The sequence below is a fragment of the Epinephelus lanceolatus genome, chromosome 13 (assembly GCF_041903045.1).
Source record: "Epinephelus lanceolatus isolate andai-2023 chromosome 13, ASM4190304v1, whole genome shotgun sequence".
Classification (NCBI taxonomy): domain Eukaryota; kingdom Metazoa; phylum Chordata; class Actinopteri; order Perciformes; family Serranidae; genus Epinephelus; species Epinephelus lanceolatus.
The window spans coordinates 24,139,904-24,159,029 of NC_135746.1; the positions used below are offsets into that span (position 1 = coordinate 24,139,904).

At 40.1% G+C, this 19,126-nt stretch overlaps 1 protein-coding gene across 16 annotated transcripts in view; it reads right to left on the reverse strand.

The window, feature by feature from the left end:
- ptprk (protein tyrosine phosphatase receptor type K) overlaps window positions 1–19,126 on the reverse strand; it is a 162,882-nt gene that overhangs the window by 12,809 nt on the left and 130,947 nt on the right. For 2 of the 16 annotated variants that reach the window (XM_033649308.2, XM_078173901.1), the window contains exons 17-29: window positions 17,153–17,182; window positions 13,574–13,734; window positions 11,948–11,983; window positions 9,305–9,316; window positions 8,313–8,500; window positions 6,527–6,626; window positions 6,206–6,351; window positions 3,369–3,386; window positions 2,654–2,690; window positions 2,065–2,162; window positions 926–1,042; window positions 560–714; window positions 276–411 (exon numbers count right to left, since the gene is read on the reverse strand). In XM_033649308.2, coding sequence (XP_033505199.2) covers window positions 276–411; window positions 560–714; window positions 926–1,042; window positions 2,065–2,162; window positions 2,654–2,690; window positions 3,369–3,386; window positions 6,206–6,351; window positions 6,527–6,626; window positions 8,313–8,500; window positions 9,305–9,316; window positions 11,948–11,983; window positions 13,574–13,734; window positions 17,153–17,182 — 1,234 coding nt within the window. Of the gene's footprint in view, window positions 1–275; window positions 412–559; window positions 715–925; window positions 1,043–2,064; window positions 2,163–2,653; window positions 2,691–3,368; window positions 3,387–6,205; window positions 6,352–6,526; window positions 6,627–8,310; window positions 8,501–9,304; window positions 9,317–11,947; window positions 11,984–13,573; window positions 13,735–17,152; window positions 17,183–19,126 lie in introns of all 16 variants that reach the window. The other 14 variants (XM_033649312.2, XM_033649311.2, XM_033649318.2 and 11 more) reach the window with 12 other exon arrangements.

A 19,126-nucleotide genomic window follows, 5' to 3' on the forward strand; every position in this document is an offset into this window, starting at 1 on the left:
GTCTGCCACAGTGTAATTCCTCATCCCACCACTGGATGATGCCAAAGTAGGATACTATCAAAATCCTTAAAGGCATCTTAAAATAAGATGAACTTCACTTCATTAAACTGTCTGTTTTCTGTGTTCATGTGATGAGATGACATGTTGATGAATGAGAGGCAGGTAGATGTGTTCACTTCAGCCTGCACCATGCTGTAGGCTGAGTCTTACAGGGAGGGTTTCATTGAGTATATTCTAAGATGTGGATGCAGATGGAGGATGGGTAATGCAGTCACCTCAGTCTGTACCATGTTGATCCTCCTAGAGCGAAGAGCTTTCACACAGTTGTAGATGTCGACCACTCCTTCTCTCTCAGCCATGTCCAGCATGATGTCAATGACTATGAAACAGCCTGTGCGCCCTGCTCCGGCACTGCAGAGAGAAACAGAGAGGAAGTCACTCTTCATGTCTATGATCCAGAGAGGAAGGCAAAGAGATGCTTGGCAGATTTTATGTATGTATTTTTCAGATGTTAGGGTGTAGATTAATCATGTGTTAGAGAATGTAGACATTTCTATACCTGCAGTGGACCACAATCGGCCCAGCAGAGGGTGGATTGGAGATCTTGACTCTGCGGATGAAGGAAAGTAGTCCCGTAGCGTGATATGGAACTCCGTGATCAGGCCAGCCTGTGAAGTGAAACTGCTTGACTTCCCGCACCTCGTTGAAACCACGCTGAGTAAAGACAAGAGGCATCTTAAGGTTACATTTCATCGTACCTGCCATTATGTATGTTCCCTCTTTGAACGGGTCAAACCAAGTGACAAATGAATTAGTGAGGAATTCGCCAATTATTTTAGGTACAAGCATTATAAATTTAAAGTATTGTTCAATACTGTTAATGATGCTGAACACAAAGAAACCACACAGAGTTAAAACGACTCACCCTCTCCAGTGTAAATGTGCGAACCACGTATTCAGCAAGAGGTTCAACCTCCACAAATGTCACCTTGAAGTCTCCGTACACCTCTGCGTCATCCGGCCAATACTTGTAGCACTTGACCTGTTAAAAAAACCACATTGAAGATTTAATCAAATACAAGATAATAATTATAATGCAACATGTTCAAAGATGTGGGTCAAGAGGCAGATGCAGCATCTCATGTAATAAGAACATATGATAATGCCCTGAATATTGCAGACTTCACAAATTAAACAGTAGGACAGCAGAGATGGGCCGCTAATTTCTCTGCACTGCTCAGCTAATATGCATTTTATTCCATTAGCACAAGTTCAAGTGACATCAACACTATCAAAACATAAAACTTCGAAGAATATCTTTCTGGCTTACATGCTGAAGCTGCTCCCAAGTGGTACTTGACATCTAATTCATTATTTCTGACTTGTAATTTATTTTATCCAGCTATCCAGTTGTCAAAGAGACTGAATAATCTTTCCAGAGGAAAATTTTGCTGCTCACAATCAATAGTCTTTTCTTTGTCTCATCAGAAATAAATCAGCTTCTCATTTGGGGATTATTACATTTGGATCTATTTCACCTGAAACCCCCCGTAGGAGAAATAAAGAGCAAAATAATAAGCAGTTATTTTGCTGTGCTCAGAGGCTTCTCACAAGTTTCTCAACTCTGAGAACAGACAAAACACACAGAGTTGAGACTTGAGTTTGTTGACTGAGACAAATTTCTGAAATTGTGGAGGCTCATTTACGAGCCAATCAAGTATTCTTTTAGATCCTACTGTTATCTCAAGAGCTGATTGTTTCAGACAAATAAAGATTACTGTAGTGAGTGAGAAAAAGAGAATTAAAATATTTTAAATTAGGATCAGGCTGAGACAAGAGAGAGGATATTTCTCAGGAGCTGAATTTAAGAAGTTTGACAAAATGATGTTATATCTAGCTCAGTTATGTCTAAAAGAAATACCCTCGACAAAGAAGAGATCTTATTGTGACTGTTTCTTGTCCTCTGTGTTTGCAATACAAAACACGACCATGTGCACCAGTAAAAACATCTTGCACAGTTGAGCCGCCCAACAGAGTACAGATGTGAGGAAAAGAGCAACTTACCCTTCCAACCTCCACCAGGTTGGTTACCATGACAATGCAGGCTGACTGTTCCTGCCACACCATCCTCCAGAAGTCATACACGGTCTCATGAACAGGACCTACGCACAGACACACATTCAGTACTTTGTGTTGTTACAATGTTAAGGGAAAATGGTCTTACAGTGGAAACTGCTTAAAGAGATCACGGTTACATGGGTCAACCACTTAAAGCTTGGGATAGAATCACTCGTAAACAAATTCTTTTCAAATCATGCAGTTATAGTTATCAAATAATCTGCTTATAGTGTTAATTTTGGGTCTTTCTATACATGGCAGCATATAAAAAACAACTTAAAACTATGGCGATGCTATTTTTATGCTTTTTGACGAGGGAACCAGTGCGATGCTAATTTATGCGTAGACGTACAGAAAAACGTCATTCCTGCAGCACTCTACAAAAACATGTCAAATAGATGGTAATCTTCAGGAAAAATTATAATAAAGTCCTGCTTATGGATTTGACGTGGACAGACGTGATCACTAAGAGGTGTCCGCTCTATCTGCAGTTATGAAGGATTTGTATTCTTAGGTGCACGTTGCAGTATCTTACCCTGAGTAGCGATGTAGTGACTTGGTCTCTGGTAGCCCTGAAAACAAAACATCACAACAACACAACTCAATACGTATAAAAACTGTATGCATCAAAATGTTGAAAACGTCTTATCATAGTTGAGACGTCCGCAGTGCAACTTTACAAATGTCAAAACTAATCTTTGGGTTTGTTTTCACTTGAGACAACAGAAACATTACAGAGCAGTTTTTAGTAAAGCTAACAGGAACATTTTGACAATATAATGAATGTGTTTGTCATTTCTGGGCTACATGTTGAGTTGCACTGCATATTATTTTTATTCAGGTATTAGACAAGTTGGTCGTCGTCTGTGGGATTTTACTCTCAATACTCGTACCTAACATTTCTAAACTATCAAAACAAAGCTGCAAAATTCAGCCCAAAGTAAGGCCCTGCCAAAATCTACAGATGGCTCTGCATTGAGCAGGTGAAACGCTATGACAACCAGTGACTGGGATTTCCTGATGGCAATAAGACAAAAACAGGTGCTATGCATAAGCATCTTTACAGCACACAGTGGGATGTAAGGAAGACTGGCGGGAGGGCAGGATGGAGTCAAAGTGCAGCGGAGGCCCCAGCAACTCAGAATGTACGGACAACGTGACTCGATGCATGTCATGACGAGTGTATGACTGGACGTTTAGGGTGTAAAAGGTCGAGGGGCATGAATGAAAGAATCCACAGTGATACTTACATCCCTGTACAGCCAAATCTATAGCCCAAGCCACAGGCAGAAAGAACGAGCGGAAGAAAGAAAGAAAGAAAGAAAGAAAGAAAGCACAACAATGTCAGTGAGTGTCAATCAGAAAAAGAAAAGTTGCATTGACATAATGGGAGTTTGAACAGGACATGCAGAAAAAAACATGATCTAAAACTTAGAATTAGGCTGAATAGAAAGGACACTTCCTGATGTCATTTGACCCCCTCACACTGAGATCTGGAGCCCAGAGAAAGCTGTCTTATTTTTGACGCCAATCCAATGTAAACGACAGCCATCTAATCATAGCTGTACCAACAGAGATGAGCTAGATACACCAGGGAGTGTCCACTCTATTCAATCTAATTCTAGCTTAATGTGGGTGGTAGCATGCATGTAATAGTTTTAATGGAGGCTAATGATAATATAGAAGAGCATGCTAAAAGCAGTATTAGCATTTAAAAAGTACAACGTGAGAGACTAACATGCAAATGATTGGTGTAAAGGTGGCAGCAGAGTGGAGATGTGGAGATGGACAAAAGATGAATGGATGGATGGATGGATGGATGGATGAATAGATTTAGATGGAGGTATGGAGTGACAGGTGAATGGACAGACAGGACGACAGATCAAATGGATAGAAATAGATGGATGGACCTAAAGTGTAAAAACTCTTATACTCTCTTGTATAAAAAACAGAGTCTACATTTAGGAGGGAAAAAAATAGAGCTCTGTAGAGGCTTTAAGTTGATGCTCTCTGAGTTTCATCCGTGGATGGACCAGTTAAGACTTGAATGGACTGAGGGCCAAATACAATGACTTAAAGGACCACGTCACCAACAAAATGATCTTTTGTATATCAATTACTCGCTACATGTTACCTGAAATTGGTGAAGAAAACTTGTATGTTTCCAAGGTGAACGAAGAATCCAAAAACTGAGAAAATTCTTGATGAATGAAGTGATAGGGATTTACGTTTAACAGCAAAACTATATCAAAACACCAGTTTACAAACTCTCACACAACTTGTGCAGTATAAGCCAAGTCTCATTTGTTAGTCTCAGGCATGGACGAGTGGCATGACTGCGCTGTTTATGTGGAAGTGTTTTACATAGTAAGGTTTAGTGAAAATGCATGTGTTTGGGAAGTACTGAGCATACGACTGTATAAATGAGACTTGGATTATACTGCAGAAGATGTGTCAGAGTGTTTTCTGTTGTTGAACGCGATCCTCTTTTACTCCAGTTCATCAAGATTTGTCTCAGTTTTTGGATTCTTCGTTCACTGGAGGCACGCCAGGAATAGGCCTACAGTTTTCTTCAGAAATTCAACTTTACCTTGAGAGAGTAATTAATCTACAAATGGACATTTTTTAGGCAAATTATTCTTTTAAACAAAATACTATTATCTAATATCTTACCAAGAGTTCAACAAGAAGACTGGTGCCACTATTATGCCTGTGCAATAAATATGAAGCTATATGCAGCAGTTGATTAGCTTAGCTTAGCTTAGCATAAAGACTGAAAACAGGAGGGAAACAGCTAGGCTAGCTCTGTTCAAAGGTGACAAAATCCACCTACCAGCACATCCAAGCTTTACAATTAACATATTGTATTTCAGTTGTTAAAACTGTAAAACTTAAGTGTAAATTGACAAGTTATGGCTTTACTGGGTGTTAAACTAGACAGCTTCTTCGCCCAGCATAGCAGCTACGTGGAGTCACAATTTGTGTCAAACTATTTCATTAAAGGGACAGTTCACCCCAAAATTAAAAATACATATAATTTCTCTTTCCTGTAGTGCTATTTATCTGGCTAGATTATTTTGGTGTGAACTACAGAGATGTCTGCCTTCTCTCCAGTATAATGGAACTAGATGGCTCTCAGCTTGTGGTGCTCAAAGCACCAAAAAAAAATACATTTGAAAAACTCAACAGCAATGTCTCTTTACAGAAATCATGACCTGGTTACTGAAGATAATCCACAGACCTTGTTGTGAGCAGTTTCATGTAGGAACTATTTTCTTTCTACCGAACTACACCTGCCAACTGTATCACCATGCGGAAGTAAACATAGACCTACTGCTGGCTCTCCTAGCGCCATGCCATTAATGTTAACATTTCTGGCTGTCACAAGCAGGAAGTGTGCATCTACTACACCATTAAGAGATGCATGATTGGTTCTGTGTGGTGATAAAGTTGGCAGGTGTAGTTCAGGAGATAGAAAATAGTTTCCACATGATTTTGGGAAGTGAGAAGAAGTGAGTTTTTCATACGGATTTTTCATTTGGCACTTTGAGCACCACAAGCTGAGCGGCATCTAGTTCCATTATATTCAAGACAAGGCAGACATCTCTACAGCTGATATCTCCAACACTCTGCAAATCACATAAAACAATCTAGATTGATAAATAGCACTACAGGTAAGAGGAAAAATATGTATTTTTCATTTGGGGCTGAACTGTCCCTTTAAAAGAGAGTCATATTATGAAGAAATAACATTCATTTTTGTATAGCTGTAAGCATTATGTGGTTGACCCACTTGTAAAACTGAGTCCAGCTAAATCCAAATAATGATTAGAAATCTGCTGATTTATTTAATGTAACTCATACAGGCTAAATATTAATTTAAACTAGCTGTATCAGGACAGGATGATAAATTCAGAATGGATGCACACATGAAAACATGGATAGAGACAGGAGAAAGACAGCAGGACTGACACCTGAGAAAGACACATGTACTGTATGCATGACGTGTTTTCGGTGGTGGCTGGATGCATAAAATGGCACGATGGATGACTAGTAGACGCAATAAAGGTATAGAGGCCTGACATACGAGCGAGGGAGTGTGGTTTCGTTGGTTTCGTTGGGAGCCAATAGTAGCATTCGATGCGTTTCCACTTACATCGATGTAGTTGGCGTTGATGTAGTCGGAGGAGGGGTCGTCCTCTATGGGCTGGAGAATAACCCTTGAATGGTCATCTACAGAGAGACACAAGAGCACAGTGTTGGAAAGGGCAAACAGATGGAGATGAAAGGAAAGAAATATTTGTTTTAGGGCATTCTAGAGCAAAAAGTATATACGATATTCCCCTTCTCCTCCTGTAAAGCCTGCTGTAACTTCTCTTATGAACATACATAAATAAAGTTTGCTTACATGCTATAATGTTCCCATAGCGGTTCTTAGTACGGTTCTGCTCCTTCTTGGCCACGTCCCAGGATGCCGACTGCCCCTCGAAGAAGCTCTGTATCACCAACAACACAAACAAAGCAATACAAAGGAAAATTACACGTCATGGATCCTAAAAAATACCATTCCTGCTGTCTCTGAGCAGAGAGAAGTGCTTGAGCAATTTTTTTCCCGTGTGCACGTGTGGTGACATAATGCTGATTGGATACATAAAAAGGGGAAACAGAAGAAGGTTTGTAACTCTTTGACTCTTAAGTCGATAAAGCAGGAAATACTCTCAAATTAAGAGGCAATTCAATCCTTGTGGTCATTTTATCATTTTAATGTAAAGCCAAAACATCAAATAAACCATCATTGATTTTCTTTATACACTGTTTGTTTTCCTCCACATTAGATACGTGTGTACAACACATTTCAGATATCTTATTGTGCTGAACTGTCAAGTCCTCCGATACAGAATCAGAATTATTCCTGTCTCGGTTTTTCAACCTGGACTCTGTTTTCCCTTGTTCCTGTGTTTAGGTGAATAATAAGAAAACAATTTTTGAGATTAGCAGTATTGTGCAAGACTGCTGCAGCCAGCAATGTGCAATAGGTGACAATAATGACTGGGGGCACGTTCACACAGTTGATTACGTTCACTAAAAGTGTTTGTTTTTGCCATTGACAGGCTCAGATTGGTATCATTAAGTGTCTGACAACATTATACTGACATTATGGGGGTGGCACTAGCTCAGTCCATGGGGGCTTGGCTTGGTAACCGGAGGGTCGCCAGTTCAAGTTCTCATATGGACCAAGTATGGAGTATGGGCTGGCTGGAGAGGTGCCAGTTCACCTCCTGGGCACTGCCAGCATGATCTTGCGCAAAGCACTTAACCCACAACTGCTTGGGTGCCTGTCTAAGGCCGCTCCCTTGCTCTGACATCTCTCCATTTAATGCATGTTTAGGCCCTGTTTGTGCATGTGTGTGTACTTGGGTAGATCAGAGTAAAAAAAAAAAAAATCCCCTCGGGATTAATAAAGTATGTCTTCTTCTTGTTCTTCTTCTAGAGGAAGGATCTCTCCAGAGATAGACCTTTTTATTAAAGAGTAAGATCCTTTTTGTTTAAACCAGAAACATTGAAAAACCCACCAGACTCCATTTATATAAACAGTCAGTTAGTGTGTGTAGAGTCAGCATATTGTCACATCTCACTGGATGAATTAAGGATTTATTTCAACCAAACCAGAGTTGGTGATTGTTGGGACAGTGGCAAGAAGAACCATGACAGCCTTTAGTGAGTTTTATTTTCTTTCTGTTAACTTTGAATGAAGAGCGTTTTACAATGATAAATTGCAGTCTATTCAAATTAAGTCTGGTGATTCTGGGTGACAGTGATATCTGGTCTGTTACTGTTTATACAAAAAGGTCAACCTCTCTGGGGATCCTTCCCCTAATGTTTTCAGACACTTAAAACAATAATCTGAACATAAATGGCAAAAACAAACACTTTTAGTAGACGTCCCCGAATGATTACACTGCAGCCTGTTTTGCCACTGCAGCACTCTCGCTCAATACTGGACCAATTTCAGAAAGTGGTGCATTAGTCACTTTGACACAAAAACATGGGGAAAATAAACTCCTGGATGAAAAAAAAGAAGTTGCCATTTAAGGTAAAAATATTTGTATCACTACTTCTAAAAACAAAAACATTAACTAGACTACCAATGCTACTGTTACTAGTAACGAAAGTACTGCCTATAATAATCTTACTTCATACTCCTCCTTAAAGCCGTAGCTGTCAGATGTTTTCATGAGGTTGATGTGCTGCAGAAGGTCGGCCACTCTGATGGCAGGGTGGAGCTGCCCTGTCTGATAGGGTGATTCAGTTCCTTCACAGTGATACCGAGGAACGTCCAGAAGCCTGCTGTTCTCCGCTGCAGAGGCACTGTGGTTCTCATCTACAACGAAAGAGGTCACTACTGGTTAGTTCAATTGCATATTAATCAACATTTTAGTTGGATTTATTAGTTTCTTCACTGTTTTATTATTTCCCAGGTAAAAAAGCAGATAAAACGGATCCATTTCTTTCTTATCAGGTCTGACAGATAAATCGTGCAATTAAAAATAAATATAACTCATCAGTTTCATCAAGATAAACACACGTAAGCAGCAGGCTAGTCCAATAAGGGAATAGATATGATCTTTTCTTAAGTAATTTACCAGAATTGTGTTTTTTGACCAAAATGAAATGTTGTTTTTTCAAGACTAAACATCAACAAATATGGATTGCAGCAGAATATTTCATTAGACAAAAACATGCTGCAAATTTTTTAAATGATTACATCTATCTCTGTTCAATTAATTTTGTCTTTTGAACATTACAAGGCTCTGCAGTCATTGAAAATGTTTGGATCACACGAGTCAGAAACAATCCTATGCTGCCATCACAGTAACCTACTTCTACAAATAATATAGCACTTATTATATGAGTGTACCTTAATCTTTCTCCAGAAATATCGAGTATATACAGAATGAATACACATGCAAAAAAAGAAGTTGCACAGCACTGTTGATTTAGAATTTAAAAGTCAGTGTTATGAATTAAGCTTCAAACTATTCTTTCAGCCCCTTAACCGCAACTTTTTTGTCTTTCCAAAGCCAGTGCTAGCTATTGGCTTTGAACTATTACCATTAGAAAATACTGCATTTTCCTCAAACCAAACAAACCGTAGGTCACTGTCACTGTCTCTGTCTATACTCACCTGTGATTGGAACTACATGTCAAAGCAGCAAGAAGAGAGAAGAGCAGAAAGGTTTAGTCAGACGTCAGGATAGAAGGATGTTAGTAAGACTTTAAAAGTGAACTAGAGGTTCAAAAGTTACAACTCTGATCAATGCACAAGGAGCCCAAAGGTTTATATGTAATGGATGATAAAAAAAAGTAGATGATCTCACAAAACAATGAAGCAAGCATTTGCTAAAATATCTTTAACAACATGAAAGACACTAAACAGCAGGACACACCAACATAAATCGAACCATAAAGTCTACTGCAACGCTCTCTAGTGGTTTCATCAACTGCTATTTACACCTTTGATCATTCAGGTCATCCAGGCCTCCTACACCTCCAATACAATTTGTAATTATAAAATTAGGTGGTTTTATTCCATCTTAAGTATGGTACAGTTTGGCACAGCATCAGCACTGATGCAGGCATTATGCTGGATGGTCCTGGTAAAGAAGGAGCTGAGCTGGAAGGCAAGGCTCACGATTTACCAGTCCATCTACGCTCCTACCCTCACCCATTGTCATGAGCTTTGGGTAGTGACTGAAAGAATGAGATCACGGATAAAAGCACCCAAAATGAGTTTCCTTCTTAGGGTGGCTGGGCTCAGACTTAGAGCTAGGCTGAGAAGCTCAGATGCTCGGAGGGAGCTCAGAGTAGAGCTGCTGCTCCTTCGAATTACAAGGGACCATTTAAGGTGGTTCAAACACCTGATCATTAGAGAGGTTCTGGGCATGTCCTACTAGTAGCAGGCCCAGGGGTAGGCCCACAGCATGCATGAGGGATTGCATATCTCATCTGGTCTGGAAATGCCTCCTCTAGGAGGAGCTGGAAGTCGTTGCTAGAGAGAGGGACGTATGGAGTGCCTAACTCAGCCGTCTGCCCCACAACCCGGCCACGGATAAGCAAATAAGTGAATGGATGGTGGCTTTATTCCATTTTTACAAACCTCACCACATGAACATATTTCAGCATCTGGAGCTATAATACATTTAAACCACATATGAGTGATCATCTGCTATATATAATAGAGAGCACGCAGATTTAATTCACACTCAATAACTTTGCATTTTGAAAGCTTGTATGTTGAAAGAGTATTTCAGTGGCAGCTAATTTTGGGGCTCAAATTGTTGCAGAACTTCCAGGTGAGCGTTTCTGTGCTGTGGGGGATAATGTGAGTTGGCAGTCGTAATGCGCAGACTGACAGGAAGTATAACAGAGTAGCTTGGGGTTGCAGAACAACCGACTGATTTCATCTTCGCCACTGTTTATTAACTGACACTGTTTATTCCATCCAACTGATGCTTTTCTGTGCTCTGAGGACATGTTAGCTCATTACTGATTGTTAAAGGTTTGCTGAGCCCTCGTCAGGCCAATTAACAGTAAACTTGACCCGACACTGCCTCCTAATTCGCTACTTCCTGCTACTTCTTCCCACTCTGTGATGTGATTGGCCGGGACAGATTGTAACTGCGGCCTTCACTCCAAATTAGAGGCTAAGGATCAGTTAATTAGCACAGTTTGGTGGCGTCGTGGACTGTGGAGCCCTTAAGGGTATGTTAGAACTCCACATCACGCCACAGCGTTAACACTAGACTAGACTAAAGATGCACACACTGCGATGCAATACTGGAGCTGGAGAAGCATCCAACTTGGCAAAAACTACAGTTTTCTCAATTCATACTGGGGCATCAGCAACAAAACAAACCTAGGGAATATCACAGATGGTAGAAACTCAAGCATACTTTGAGATCCAGCGCACAGGAAAAGTTCTGCCAAACACACAGGCCTGTAGGCACTAAGTTATTCTCTGTCACTTGATGTCACAGATTTAATCTGCAGCCGTTTTGCAGTGGCAGTGTGACAAATTGTCTTCCTCCTTTTAAGTGTCAGATTCTGTCGTTTTTAGGACAGGGAATGGCATGCCTTAAAACAACTCCAAACTGTGGAAATAATGAGGTCTCTAAGGGAGAATGATGGTAATTACTGTGAATATCAATACTGCTCAGTAGGAAACAGAAACTATGGCTGGGATTGGGAGTTAATGCACCTGGGGAAAACACAGTACGGCAGATGAAGTGCTTGGCTGTTTTTTAGCACCGGCCATGTTTTACACAGAGAGTTGGCACGAGGTGGCAAAAAAAAGATAAAAGATGAACACACAGTTTTGCCAATCTCATATATTCTAAACCATTACACACCCTGAGATTGCCTTTGAACCAAATCCAAACATCTATTTTGTATTTCTGTTGCATGTCTTGTTCATTTCAGTTCACTGCCTGCAGAACTGCCTATCAGTGGTAATACCAGAGACGTTTGTTAAACATTTAGCACTTCTGAAATGTAGATAAGAAACAACAATGTGAAACTGAAACTTCAAACAAGCCGCACTATCCACCCACAAAAATATACGCAACAGAGCTCAAAGTACAAAACACAGGATGCAGGATGTAATGGAAACTCTGACCATGTCTGATGTTTCAACTGGTCATCTGGAAGTTGGGACCTAAGGGACGTACAAGACGGGGCTACAAACACAGGGACTTTAAGATGAAGATGGGTGATGACTAAAGGGATCTGGTGGTGAATGTGACATATCCGACCATGCTAGAAGTCTCACCTAGCACAGCAGTTGGAACCAGAGGATCGTTGGGCACTGTGGGAGGAAACACGGTGAGCAAATGTTCTCAATGTCAGTGTTACTCAAAAAAGAACCTAATAGTGAGCAGTGAGCATCCGGAAAATTCAAAGAGGATCTGTGTATGTCTCTGATGGACTACACATTCTCCAGTCATGACTTAAACATGAGTGAATCATCTTAAGGATCATCTATTTTGGCAAAACCATCCCACAGTTTTTGCTTTGATCAACGTGGTCTGGTTGAGCCATGAATTATTGAACTTGGGACAGAAATTATTTATCAGCAGTTCTTGTGTTCACACATCAAACATAAACATGTACACTGGTCTGCACTGTCAATGCTCTTTGTTTCCATACTATCTAACAGGAAAACTGATCAGGCCGAGTCGACTCTTGAGTTGTTTTTCTACAGCTGAAACAATTATGCAGACAGGACTTCTTCCACTACAAACTAGTAAGGATGGAAAAGTTGGTGTAAAGTGTGTGTATCTATAAAAGGTAAATGCAACCATGGAAGCAGATTCAGCAAATAAATGATAACATACAGTCATGATGATGATGCCGTCATTGCATCGGCCACTATAAACTGTCTTTGTTGTCTCTGGACAAGGCAACAAGCTTATGTATGCACACAGGGCTGTTAACAAAACTCTTCCACGGGCAGGTAGCTAGTTGTTCAAACTCTGTATTTCTAATGTCCAATGTGTTCTCCAATACTGTACACATCTATTGACTTTCTTTGTTTGAGGTTTGACTGGCGCTCTTTCAATTACATCATCAAGTTGTACCCTCTTCTGCAGGGGCACCTAATGAGAGAATTACCACCACAACTCCCAATATTCACATAACAGTAATGGATGGAAAAGTACATAGATTCACTGTTTTTCCAGACAATTTTTCTTTTGCAAAAAATTAAAATTTGTGGAAGGAAACCCAACTACTGATATGGAGACCAATTTAGGAGATCAAATGATTACACCCCCTTACCCAAAAAACCCCTGAGAGATTAATCAATTGTGATGATAACTCTGTAATAACAACTGTAACCTGGCCGTAAGCTGTTCTTACAAACTGTCCATATGTTTTCCCACGAAAGGTAGTGTAACCAAATTCGTACATATCCGTACTTGTACTTATGGGTCACAAAAACCTGGACTTTCCCCTGGAGTCGTGTGTTCAGAACCGTATGAACTTTGAGTGGTCTCTGTCATTTTAAGGTACGTTCTCACCATGTGTCTTTTCCTAAACCTGACCACAGTGACTTTATGTTAATTATGTAACTGTATGTTAAGGGTGTAACGTCAGTCGTGGGGTGTTAATTCGTAGGACATCATCTGAACTGCATGCAGGGTATCATACAAACTGCTCCATGAGAATACGCCGAGTAAGAATAAACTTCAATCTAGCATTTGCAAAACTTAAATCTTAGTGACATAAGAGGAAAGATGAAAATACGTAGAAGTATTAGAATAGAAAAGGATAGAACTAAATATTAGATTTCAAGTGCACTTATTGACAGAGATTTGTGTTTTAAAGATCGTCCATGGTTAATACTACTGCTTATGGAATAAAATTATAGTAACAATAGTCTTGTTTGTGAACCTACATCTGTTGTTGTAGTTGTGAGAGTCCATGAATGTCACAGCCATGGGATCCTCTCCGTGCAGAGTGCTCTGGTCGGCATAGCTGCGATCCATGGCATTCACCATGTGAGTCATTTCCTGCCGTGTCGTTCCGATGGCGTCTTTACGTTTTTTAGCCAGTTTCCTGTCGGGGGGCAGAGACGCACACAGTCAGGCATCTTAACAACAAACACACAAACATCAGCCAGCCTGCAGACCACCGCCTCGTAAAGAATAGTCTCTAATTATAAAGCATAGTCAGATTTTGTTATGAAGTATAAGTGGTAACACATGTTTTTTGGTAATAAGAGCACGGCTGTGGGCTGCAGGCTGCTGAATCAAGATGCAGAGTTTAGATCCAATCAGGAGGAGAAAAGGAGAAAAGAAGAAAGTGGAGGAGAAGAGAGAAGAGAGGAAGAAGAGAGGACAGAACAGGCAAGGGAGGAGGAGGAAAGGCTTGTCTGTAAATGGCAGCATGTAACAGGCTCGGCTATAGGAGCAGAGGGAAAACAGCTTCTAATACAGACCAGGGGAAATGACCTATGGCTTACAAGTAGCATAGGGAACACCTGTTATCAACCTCTGTACCATAGATGAGCTGTCAGATGAAAGCCTTCGAATAAGTTTTATCTCAACTATATTTTTAGTTGCCTGAAACTATATATTTCTGCATTATCAGAGGGTCGGCGGAACAAAAAGAAAAAACACAAAAAGAAAATTCTTTGAAGCATTAAATATTTGGTTTTCATCCGACAGCAAAGAAAAATCCCATTAAAACAACAGTAAAGGAATGTCTTATGATCTACAGAAGCTCAGGGAAACCATTTACCAACCAAAGTACCACAGTTATCATCATATGAGTAGTACGACTCCAGGTCACATCTTAAATAGTCAGTCCAGAATTATGAGAGAACGGTACACCGTCTCTCTGGGAAAGATTTCTTAAGAGACACCTGATGTTTAATTTTAATCTCCTATTTTCCTCACAGGCTTTTCTTATATTGGGCAATTCTAATGCAAGCAATAGAAACCTTTCTTCATCGTGAAAGCTGATGCCTGGTGACAAAAATTAAGTTTAAAATGTAAACATCAAGGTATCATCTTCAGGTTTAACTCTCTTTCGGTGTGTGCAATCCATAAAATCCCAGGAAAAATAACTGCAGAGGGCTTTATACTTCGAGCATGACAGCGCATGCAGGAACATTTTGTACCCAGAGCCATAGATGTGCATCAGTTAGGACAACATCTGTACAGATGAGCAAACATTTATTATGTTTTTACGTGACCTGCTTTAATTGAGTCACTTGTCGAGCACTTTGGGCTCCAACATAAATGTAAGAAAAACTCTCTTAAAGGTTTGATGAAGAAATAAATGTTTGATTGTTGCATAACTGACACAACGTACGGCTCTGACAGAAAGCATGCTTTGTTTTATCGTTTACCTCTTCACCCCCAAATACACCAACTCCACCTCTAAGACCACACACACTCACACACTCAGGAACATTGATTTAACTGCTGAGCAGGTGTAGCTGTTCATGTGGGTGTTTGTGAGTGTATTACAGTTTGTCCAACAAAAAACACGAAAACAGGAGAAAATGATACATGAATTATAAACCACCATTATGCTGCATACTTGTACCATATGTAAGAGAGGCAGAAACAGAGAGAAAAGAGGAGGGTAGGTGTGACCAGAACTAGAGTGAATCTCTGCTGCAATTTTATTAATTTTTAAGGTCTGAATTTTAAATTTAAATTAATTTTGAGAGCAACATGTGTTAGTAAAAGTACTGTAATGTCTACTGAACATACCTGATCACTGAAGCTCTACATTTATGCCAAGACACTCTTTAAATATCTCAATAATGAATAACAAAACTAAAAACATGGCAACTAGGTCTTCTCCTGTTGAGATGAATTTAAAAATGTGAAGAGGGGTTACAAAGGGTTAAGTGGTCTGAAAATTGTAGACAGTAGATGTTGTTCCTTATAAATGTATTTGAGTAGATGCTCAATTGTCCTGTCGTTTCACTCCAACTTCAGAGGAAAGTTTTGAACAATTCCATTTTTCTGCCTCTTTCTTCATAACTTTACTTCATGGGTAAGCTACAAGATTAAAGGTAGGTTCAGTAGGTAACTTTTATCAGAATAACTTCTTATCATCTTTTGCTAGAACTGTCACTATACCCTGGTAGATAAGCAAATTCAGAGTCAGGAAGAGTCTCTATACCACAGTGTCAATCACTGCATGTGCTGTGCTTGTCTGAGCATACTCCCACTCAGTCAAGCTCTGTATCTTCAGAGCACGGCTTCAGGAGGAGTTTTGCAAAAACACGATGGCTGAGAAACAACCACCAATAATGACAAAACTGCCCATCCACCCTTTGCCAACAGCAACGTACATGGCAAAGACAAATAAACAGAAGAAAACCGATGACGAAAACCAAGCTTTCAGCCCCACGGGTCTTTTTCTGCGTACCTGTCTTTGCGGTGTGCGTTATTGTGTATGAGCAGTGATTTAAACTGCACTATAGACTCCTCCTGGCTCTGATTGGTTATTGTCATTTAGGTGCAGTAGATTATTGTAAATGACTTTAGGGGCACGTTCTACTGTCAGGATTTAGTGACAGTTTCAGCAAATATGATAAAACCTTTTATTTATTTATTAATGCTAACTTGTCCTGCTTCATTTGTTTGCCCGGGTCATGCAGACACAAGCTGGGGATGAATATATTTCCATATTTATTCAGTAATCTGTTTGTGTTACTGCTAAATAGTGCACATGAGGCGATTAGGGGTCCATTTTGGTCACAGCCAGAGAGACAAAAAGACAGTAGAAAAGCAAGTACCCACAACACACGAGAAAAACCCACCAACAACTACTGAAATAGAGCCGTGTGCTCCGCACAGGAAGCTGACGGTCTCAGGACGGGAAACCAGAGAAGAAACACTGAGCAAGTGTAGCAGAGTTACCATGATACCTGTGACTTGATGGGCGGATGGATGATCACATGACTACATGCACACAAAGAGCTACAAGTCACAAGTGCAGCATTCTTTTTTCAAATAACACGCTTAGGCCTGTGTCGTCCCACTTTGGCCTGCTTGGTTCTGGTTTACGGCCCACTCTGGCCTTCATAAGTCTGCTTCAGAGCAACTTTGGAGCATGTAGAGGACACCAGGGCTGAGGTCAATTCACTGTCAGTTCAGTCCCTTTAACATTTAATTTGTTAGTGATTCAGCATTTATTTATTTATTAATTAAGTTCTTTTATAAGACAGAAAAACAATCAACATTTTCAGTGTCTAAGCGTTTTACAAAAATGTTTGCACGAATGGTTGAAAATAAGGAAAATACCTGACTGACATGAAAGTGAGCTGACCCCCACCCTGGCAAGGCGTCAATGAGGATGGCTTTGGCTGGTTGGTCAGAGCTGAAAATGTGTTTTGTCTTGAAAAAAGTATACTGCATCTTTAAAAATAACAACAACTAGCCACTAAGAATTCGCCCAATAAGGTAACAGCAGCCGGGTGAGCTGATTGTTGATTGGTTTGTTTACTTACAGGTAATAAGAGTATGAATAGTAGGTCCTCCTGGGGTTGTGAGCCAATCAGAAAGCAAAGAATGAGACACAAGGGTCATGAATATGCAAATTAGGACAATACTGTCCTGTCCCAACCAGCAACAACAGAAACAGAAGAAAACACCTTTTGACTGCTACAACTTGAGGGTCATGCAAGGGGTTGCTATGGTAACTACGGGCCCTGGGTCTTCAAAAACTCAAGTTTAAAGCTACATAAATACTATAAAACAAGCTGAGACTTATAAAACTACCTATACTATATAACAACCACTATCTATATTAAACTATTACCATGCAGTCTGTCTCTTCTTTACTTCTGAAGGTGTCATATTTAAAGTAATCGTGCAATAGTATAACTGGACGGCCCTGATTAGAAATTTATTTTTAGCCCTAATCAGCCAATCACCTTTAACTTAATCCTACAGAAAGTAAACAATTTGTCAGAACTCATATACAACGCTATCCGATCTGTAACACCACGCAGCTCGCTTCCTGTAAAGCAAGCATGATGTCATTGCGATGTCATCATGTCCCACCATTTTAAAGATGCAGTATTGTTCAAAGTTGTAAAGGTTCGATGACAATGAAGATTGATCTCCCCAGAAACCTTCATGGAAAACCACTAAATGCTGTCGACAGAACTTCACACTCATGAGGGTGACATAAAATCACAGATCATTTTCCACTTCTGCTCGGTCAGCTGTCACAGTTTAGTTACACATCAATGTAAAAATGTCAGATCTGTTTTCATAGGTCAGCACCAGCGACTGTACATAAAGATGGACGACATGACGGCTCCCTAAAAGTGAGGCCAAAACATCTCCATCGCCCCCTGCTGGCTGGCTGCAGTACAGGTCATAAACCATACCCCCTCCAGTGGGACATGCAAATAAAAAAAATCACACAAATAAATTTTTCCCAGAGATGGTTTCCGTCATTTTACATAGTTGTCATTACACTGTTGTGTGTTCAAGCATTTTTTTGTTTGTTTGTTTTGATAATTTTCAATGTAATTTACTAATTTTAAAGGGGTTGTGATGTCATGATTGACAGCTGTGTGTGTCAATCAGTATGCTCACAATCAATGGCACTGCTGGCCATTGGGTCCAACAGGTGTATGGGTGGGAACTTCACTTACACTTCCCAGTCACTACTGGGCAGACTCTGGCTCCAAATCAAAGTCCTATACGGGTTGGAATTTAAAGACCCATTCTCAAACCAGCATCGCGACATGCATAACTGCACCCGCCCACCTGCACATATGACCAATCCATTAATTATAAGTGCTATATTGTAGGCAACTGGATTTGCTTGAGACAGCTGTTGAAGACGTCTTCAAGTCTTCAAGAAACTCAAGCAAGTCCAGTTGCCTACGATATAGCACTTGCGATTACCATGACCTAGATGACTGAGAATCTTCACTGACATGCGGCCAATTAATTCCACAACTTGACCTGATCTGCCCACACAAGATCTACTGCCCAACCTGAAACTGCAAATTCTGAAGAAACCATGCACTGTTCAAATAATTTGGTTAGGCAGCACCTTTTAAGTGATCATTTTGGGACATATTCCGAAAGGTAAGATGATGTATTTTAAAACAAAGGTATATACAATTTAAATTAATATTTTTTGCTTATTCTCATAATATTGAGCAGCACATCGCCACAGTAAACATGCCTGTTAGTAACAAGCCTGATTGAAGAGGCTCTTATGTTGCAGCTAACACAGAAGACAGAGCCAACTAATAAAGTCAGCAGTTAAAGGTTAAAACATTAAATTTGATTAGTATTATTCTCATTTTATTTTTAAACATTTATAATCTCACACCCGGGATCTGACCTGTATGTTCATTATTCACCCAGAAATAAAGTGAAGGCGAAATAACACCCCCACATCACCTTTTGTGTGGGTTACCTGTGGGTATCAGTGGGTACCAGACCCAGTGCATGAC